The sequence below is a fragment of the Mustelus asterias genome, chromosome 5 (assembly GCF_964213995.1).
Source record: "Mustelus asterias chromosome 5, sMusAst1.hap1.1, whole genome shotgun sequence".
NCBI lineage: Eukaryota > Metazoa > Chordata > Chondrichthyes > Carcharhiniformes > Triakidae > Mustelus > Mustelus asterias.
Window position 1 is genome coordinate 111,752,916 of NC_135805.1, and position 8,564 is coordinate 111,761,479.

The 8,564-nt window shown below is 40.5% G+C and overlaps 1 protein-coding gene across 5 annotated transcripts in view; it reads left to right on the forward strand.

Moving 5' to 3' along the window:
- Window positions 1-3,589, forward strand: part of pxdn (peroxidasin) — a 248,988-nt gene extending 245,399 nt beyond the window's left edge. For all 5 annotated transcript variants that reach the window (XM_078213208.1, XM_078213210.1, XM_078213209.1 and 2 more), the window contains 2 exons: window positions 729-842; window positions 1,382-3,589. In XM_078213208.1, coding sequence (XP_078069334.1) covers window positions 729-842; window positions 1,382-1,507 — 240 coding nt within the window. In that variant the 3' untranslated portion in view covers window positions 1,508-3,589. The remainder of the gene's footprint in view (window positions 1-728; window positions 843-1,381) is intronic.
- Window positions 3,590-8,564: the final 4,975 nt, after the last annotated feature.

Consider the following 8,564-nt stretch of genomic DNA (forward strand, 5'->3'; position numbering starts at 1 on the left):
CTAAAATGGCCAAGAGTGATATTTGGGTTACCTTTATTTTTAAGTATAGTCTTTTTTTTCTATTACAGAACCAGAACTAACAAAACACTACAGATATGTTTAGCAACAAAGCTGTCAAGTAAAATAATGAAATCGAGGCCAGAATTTTATGGTCTTGCCATGCTGCGTCTCCCACTGGCAGATGTGGCGAGCCATTTAAATTGTGGTTTACTTCGGCAGGTTTGTATAATATCCCACCAGACACGAGCGTTTGTAAAATTCCAGCCCTCGTTCTGTGGACAAGGGGATTTTAGTGTCTCATCAAAGTGTGGATGATTGCAAGGGGAAATAAGTGATTTTCTATGTTGGACCCCATTGTACCACATTTCCAAAGTGCATGACGTGCCACAATAGTGTTCCTTTTCTCACTTAGACATTCGCTGGAATTTTCCAGCCGCTCCCGCCAGCCGGCTATCTTCCGGGCTCTCTGCAGGTTTCCTGGCGACGGGGAGTGTGGGGGTGCATATAATGCATAACCCCATTGACAGCGGCGGGACCGGACTATCCTGCCATTGCCCAATGGAGAGCTGAGCTGCCTCCACACCGCAGAACATGCTGCGGGTAGTGGAAAATCCAGCCCATTGTATAGTCCCTGTTTTCTGGGCTGTCTGGTTGTGGCTGATTAAAGACAGATAGTCATCATTTTACTTTCAATCGTGTCCTTTATTGCCTTTTTCATATTTTTCCAGATTAAAAAACTTGAAGGGCAACTCAGTAAATCTGGATGCACTGATGGAAAGGCACAGGAGCGCTCCGACAAAGAGGAGTGGAAGGAGGACTCCTGCACCCACTGTAAATGCAAGGTATGGCTGCAGATATTTGATGGCAAATAGGTGCTGGTCTGGAATGCGCTGCCTGGGTGGGTGGTAGTGGCGGGTTGCCTCACATCCTTTAAAAAGTACCTGAATGTGCACTTGGCACGTCATAACATTCAAGGCTGTTGCGTGCCCTTTGTACTAGTGGTGAGCACAGCTACCTTGACCACCTCCCTTTGCAAAATCCAGGCTTGTGTATTTTTCATTTGTCTGTATTGGTTTGTTTATTTTTGTTTTAAGAGTTGCGTGGCGTGTATTTTCACTTAACTTTCCAGCATCTTTAGTAAAGTCGACAGTGCATTCCTACTTTGACATGATGAAGAAGTGAAAATTTATTCAAAAAAGCCATAATTGATGTTATCCTGAGGTTACGGTCTGATAGATATTAAATGCCTGTGAGAAAGCAGATAATTGAAAACAGTGAGAGGCTAGTTGCACTTCGAGTCCTTGCTGTACAGCTGGGATGCAGCGCTTGTTTTGACTTCAATCGTACTTGAAACAAAATCTCTTTCTGTTTTGCATTTCAGGCAGGACAGCTTACCTGTTTCGTTGAAACATGTCCATCAGCCAGTTGTGCTAATCCTGTGAAGATGGAGGGCGCTTGCTGTCCAGTCTGTGCAGAACACACCTTGAAACAAGATGAGAGGTCCTAAACCCTCACTGCAGGACTGGAGGGGATGTGCTGTCCTTTCAATTGTACAGTGAATCATGATGTCTGGATGTCGGTGTGCTTTCAAAACTACCCATGAGTATTCAGTCAGAATTGCAAAGAAAACACCAATTTAAAGAAATCCCGAACAATATTAAAAGAAAATGCTCAAATGCATGCTTCGCGTAAACTGGGTTTTAAATCAGCAACATGGTTAAAACATTTTATGTGCATGCACCATGAGTGTACTGTCAAAACCACAATGCAAAAGCGTTGAAAGGGAAGAAGTGTGTTTTATGACACGGTGATTTCAATTTGTCTGTCAATGTTTTCCTGGTAAGAAGCTTCTCAGGTTAGAAATGCCAAAATGAAAATTGGTGCTACATGTAATTTCTTGTATATGACACTATAGTTAAAAAGCAGGGGGTAACATACCTTAACACTTCCACACAACTTTCTTTGTTTAAAGACAGAAACAATCTCAAGGACTCCTCTGGCTCAACATATATTTGTTTATGTGCTGGTTTTCCTTTTGAATGACCGAGGGAAAATGTTTTGGAGGAGGAACGTTTAAAACAAAAACATCAAAAGAGGGGTTTTGCATATTTCACTCCGTTCTCAAGCCCCAGGTATTTTGTGTTCTAAAAATCTAAAGGCTTTCACTCTCCCAAGGTGTTGAGACTTGTATGCAGGCTGTTCTTGTATTTACTAATGTGAAGATGTTATTCATACTTGTTTGGACGTTTGACACATAGATGCCTACTAATTTGCAGATTGGTGTACATACTACATTGGGAAAAAAAGTGCCCCATCTATTTCACTAATTGGCACTATATGTCAGTGTCCTCACACAGTGAGTAAGATTGCCAATTATTTGTCAATCTAGATCAGAGCATTTGAAAAGAAATCTTTTTTTTGTTTTGTCTTTGTGGTCTGGCTACTGAATTTACAGCTCTAACCATTATACCTTCTTGGATTTATGGCATTTTGCACTTCTTAATTTTTTTGGATTACTGTTTTTATGTACTAGTAAAACCTTTTTTACATTGTAGTAATTTGTTACTGTATACAGACATAAGAAATGGTGGGGGGGATGGGGGGAGGAGGAGGAGGAAGGGGGAGGTCCATAAAGGGGTTTCTTGCTCCCTGATTATCCATTGAAAAGCTATGCTAACCAGTGAAACAGTATTAAATGTCATTTAACATTTCTAACCATTGTTTCTTTATTGTTGGGAAGATTTTTTTTAATTTATTTACTCAGTCAGGTGTTAATTGGTCACTTTTAACCATTAATGAAGGACATCTAATTTTTTTTTTTAAATCATCATACCTCACCTTTCATCTATGGTGCTATTTGATTTTAAGGCAACATTCTCATGTTACTTTAACAAAAGTAACCATATTTGTTATATGCCAACCTCTTAGCAAATCTATGTTTTTAACATTCGCAAAAGATTTGGGGTAGAGACAAATCAGTGCATCACAGCAGCAACAAAACCTCATGTGATTTAAGATTTTATTTTAAGTACTTCTTGGCAAAAAGATGCCAACTATTGACAGGAGCAGTTGAATTTCATGACATTCAACATAAACTTACTGAACATTTTATTCAGGGGTTCCTAGGATATAAAGGAGCAATTTAGTATTTTGAAAAATATTTAAGTTTTTGCTCTGCCTTTAAAAGAAAAGTCACTTGAGTTTCATCTTTGTTTGCATGTCTGTTTTATTTTTTTGTCTTGCAAGCAGGCAAAGTCGCATTGGACCAAATGGCCTCATTTCTATCTGTGTGACTCTCTGTAGGCTCTGACACTGATAAACGGATTGTTCCGTCAGAACAACAGAACGCTATTCTACTGCTTTGTTTCGCTTTTTTTCCCTCTCTTAACAACAGTGCTGATTTAGTTTTTATACTGACCGTTGTCGTCTTTGAATTTGTACACATTGTTCTGAGATTGAGTGTCTTAATAGCCATATTGCTTAAATGAGACAGAACAGGAACACAGCATAAAACAAATTTACCAAAGAGATGTTTGCACTGTGTAATGCATTTGTATGAACCAAATTAAACAGACCACATTATCTGACATATGCATTGTCATTTTCCTCGTGTCACTTGGTCACACCTAGCACATAAATAATCCATTTCCAGGTCCCAGTGGAATAACCAATCTGCTTTATTTTCAGGTGGTATTTGTTGGTATTCTGTTTCAATTCAATGTCATTCATGATCACGTCATTTACAAAGATGACACTTATGTAATAGTGGGATACCGTATCTCACAATATCAAGGGGGTCAGAAAGGTTTTACACACCAGAAGAGCAAGTTGTGGATTTCCTGTGTCACATTAAATATATTCTACTGCTTGCAACTCAGTACTACTTTGGATTTGAGTCACCCAAATAAGTAGATAAATTCCAGAGAGCATCATCAAAGGAAGGTGATGTGGTGAATCAGTAATAATTATTGAGTGATACCAAACCTGGCTTTTGAAATTCTGAACATCAGAAACATATAAGACATTTAACATATTTGATGTCCTGGGAAAGATTGGCAGGGATTTTACCTGCTGGCATAAGTCCTGATGTTGGGATCAAATGTATGTCCGGAGCCCACGTGAGTGGCCAGATGGTGGGGACAGCAACAGTGTTCTCTCTGGTGCAAGTTCTTAAAGAATTGCAGGCTGAAAATCCACATGGCCAGATTTTGAGATGCCTTCTCAGGAGCTGAAGACAAAACATTGCCCAGGATCAATGCAGTTCTCAAGCTCTGCATGGACTCTTCAATGAAAGAAACCATGACACACAGACCCTCGGGGATCTTACACAACCCACTAGACTTCCAGCATTTTCTGCCTGATCAATGACTCCTCAGGCTCATCATCTGCCTGGGACTCGGCATGGTCCTGGTCTCCAGCAGTCCACCGAATGCCAGCGCCTTGGGAAATCTGAGTCCACCATCGCTCATCTGAGGGAGATGTGCTCTCACCACTATGCACTACCATCTGATCTGACGTGTTATTGCCCACTGATGTGCCAGTATCTGTGCTGGTGCTTGTTACAGATAGAGGTTGTGACGTGGGTGCATGTGTCGTCCGCACTTCCACTCGAAAGTAAGCCAGGGCCCTCGAGGTCCCAGCCCTCCCTCAAGGGCATTTCAGGCAACAGGGTGTGGTAGATAGAAGGCCGCCTCGACTCTGAGATGCATCCTGGGAACACACCTAGATGTAATTGGAGGGTTCACAAGTCTAAGGAATTGTACGGGCACAGCATGAGCATGGGTGAAGTTAGGCACAGGTAGTTGTGGGGGCATTGTCACTTGTTAAATTTGGAAATGCCACTGAATTAAATATTATTGTTCGTCACCAACGCCTCAGAATCTTCAACCCTCCTTCCAGTGGCATGGTGCTTCTCCCCATTGGGACGAGGTTGTTCACACTGGCCCTCCATGCTCGCTAGACTATTGGACCCTCTGAGTGCAAATGGTTCATTTTAGGCATGATCCAGTGAATCTCAAGCCCTTGCCCCTTATCCCCCACTAGAGCAGAAAAAGAAGAAAAATGACAATGTAGGCGCAGGTCAATGGTAGAACACACATTGGAATTAAATTGTCGGTCCAAACCCGTGCACTTAATGTCAAGAGCATTCTCAAATGGTTTGAAAATTGTGATTACTTCTTTAAAATTAACATTTGATCTCGAGTCAATCGCTGTTTGCAGAAAGAGTTCCAAGCTACTCCTAGCCTTTGCATGCGGAAGTATTTCCATAGGCATCACAGTATTGTGATTTAATCCCATGCACCGCACCCAAATGAGGACAAACCTTAAGATTTCTACCAACTACATAAGCAAACCAAACTTTGTAAAAGTTGAAATGGGCAAGCTGCCAGCACTTATGAATACAAATGAAGCCAAAGACCTTACCGTTGATTTTGGGACCTGACAATGGGCCTGATAAATTTTCCCATCCAAAATGTCATTTTGTAAAATTGTGTTCATGTTATCAGTATTCAACTCCCCCTTGCAGTGGTGCTGACTTTAGAATTTGGATTGACATATTTGAGTGGAGTCAATATTGCTTTGAACTTTCTGTAATTTGTTACCTTTATGCATCTGGTTTGACTCTGAATCTGTTATTTCAAGGAGCTTGGTTACAATATAAAGACTGACATTTCTAACAGAAAATGTCAGGGTTTTTTTTAACGTGTTTTCTGTGACGGCCTACATCAGATTTGGAACAAAAATTGGATTGAATTAAAAGTAGCTTTACGTTTAAGTAGTGTTGCGTTTTACATCACAGAAAATACAGAGAACACTGGAGAAAAAGAAACCAAGACAAATGAGCAAAACTGTCCAGATTACATTGTCAGTGGATAGGGGAGCATTCTCTCTGTCCACTGCCAGGGTCTAATCTTACAATCAGAAAAATGCTTCATTCAATTTCAGCATAGAGCAACATTTGTGGCACTTTTCCACCTGTCAATCACATGATTTAATAGTGAATTACCTCATACCAAGAAACTTTGGCGAACTCATGTAATAAGCAACAGTCTGAGCTTTGTAATGGATCTCATGGGAAACATTCAAGAGACTATCCCCAAGTATGAGAATGGTTCATATTCTTGGGACTTGAGGACGAAGAAACTTCAATTATTCATTTTGTAAAAGTATTTGGGCGGGGAATTTATGGGATCAGGGCATGATCCTGCATACATGCACAGAAGAAAATAAGTGAAAAGTGTGAAATTGAGAACCAGGTCACTTGAACTAGAGCACCATTCAAGAGAAGGTGCTCTAGAGAGCAGGACATGGAGAGGGGGACAGGAAGAAGGTCCCAAACCAAGGAAAAGGTCACAGACCAGGGAGTGGGACAGAAAAAAGGTCCCAGAAGAAGGTCAGGTATGGAACAAGGACAGAGATCAGAAACAGGTGCTGTTAAGTAAAGTTGAGAGAAAGGAGAATAAGGCTTTAAGTTAAATAAAGAGCTGCAAGAAACAGATTTGAAGCAAAGTGGGCTCAATAGAAACCCTGAAGATTCAAGCTAGTAGCCAAATGTTGGTGATTCCAAACTGTGGGCTGTAAGGGCAAAGGTGCCCTTTTGCTTGGCATAGCCAAAGATCTGACCATGTGCTTGGAAGGTAAAGCCGGAGTGTAAGCGGAGATTCAGAGAAAAGGAATCTCAGAAGGTGAGATTAAAACCCTGGAGGTGGATCCATGTTGAAGCCAGCCAAGTGGAAGCAACCTTTGGAGAGAATTCCGAGGCAAGTTCTTCAAATGTGGCGATCAGAATCACTTGTGAGGAAGACAGAGTTTCAGTGAGACCGTTTGGTTGATAATAGCAGTCCTGAAATAGAAGGCTTTTTTGCTGGTGTATTTAAGGTGCCACTGCTGGACTTGATATACAAATTGTTCTTTAGGAATATAGACTTGTGATTAATATTGATGTTTCTGTTGACATTCAACTTTATGCATTTGAATGTACAATCTAACAAAAGCCTGCTTTGATTGTTCAAAGAATAAATGTGAAAGGATTAACTCACATGCAGCTCATAAACAACTAAGTCATTATGGTTCGGGTGGCAAATCCAGTGAGAATATTTTACTTATGGGCTGCTGCAAACTGCTAAATGAAATGTTTAATTGCAAAACAACAAAATCTATTTCTGACGATCACAGGAAGCAAGTTTTACAGTTTCAATGACAATGAGCCTTTCCACATCTTTGTGGTTGATGCAGACTTGCATTGCCTCTAAATTAAACGATTTCTTTGATGAAATCAGTGCCAATACTTGACCAGATCATTACCATTTTTACTTTGCCCTTATTATATCTTTGGATTAATCAAAAAATGCATTCTTGTCTCAGTAACGCAAAGCTAAAATGGTGTAACACACAACTGGCATTCGTAATTGCTTATCTCATGCAACAGAGAAAAAACAAATTCTATTCATTTACTCCACATTATGATTGCTCAAGACAAATATAGGTAAAAGAGGAGATTCTACACATCTGAACTCATCATAAAGAAAGAAAATTTAGGGCAGAACTTGACATGGCAAGACAGAGTGGGATCAAGTGTTAAATTCTCACCAAAAGGCTGGCGAGTCAGAAACGCAACATGATCCAAATCATTCCCAACTTTTACTGGAGCAAGTTTGGAGCTAAATAGGACATTCCCCTGGAGATGTCAGGTCTGTAATTTAAGTATGTTGAGAGCCAATTAATTCAGACTTTAGCCTAGTATTCTGGCTTTCACAACCAGTGCAAGGGCTTCCCAAGCTGTGTGAAACTCCTCATGATCAACAAGGCGAGAGTATAGCAGTGTTTCATTACTTAGTGAATTTAACAGATTCAAAAGCCTTTTTGACTGAAACTGCACAGCCATTTTGCTACCTATGCAAAAGGTGCTGCTAGCTGGATTTGTATTCGAGGGTCTGCTTTCACTGTATGGCATGTGATTTTCAACATTTTGAAAGTTAGTTAACCTCTTTTGATAAAGGCAAAATACTGCAGAGACTGGAATCTGAAACAAAAACAGAAAATGCTGGAAAATCTCAGCAGGTCTGACAGCATCTGTGGAGAGAGAATAGAGCCTCTCTTGAGCTTCTCTGCTGTCTGCCTTTGCTACAGCATGAGAGCAACTTATGCACTTGGATCTCTGATGAGGAACAAACTGAACAGCAACTGGAGGAACGCAATCGGCATCAGTTACCTTCTCCTAATCTACATGCATTCACAGGACAGAAGAGTACACAATGAGTTCCAGATCAAAGGATGTGATACTTTTAACATAATTGTTTTCTTATTCATTCTTGAAATGTGAGCATCGCTGGCAAAGCCTGCATTTATTGCCAATCCCAAATTGCAATTGAGAAGATGTTGATGAGTTATAATCTTGAACCACTGTAGTTCAAGTGGTGTTGGTACATCCACAGTGCTGGTAGGGAAGGAGTTCCAAAGTTTTGACCCAGCAACAGTGAAAAATTGGTGCTATTGGAAGGTGTTATTGAAAGGGCCTCAGAATGTAGCTGCAGTGCATCTTGTATATAGCACACACTGCTGCT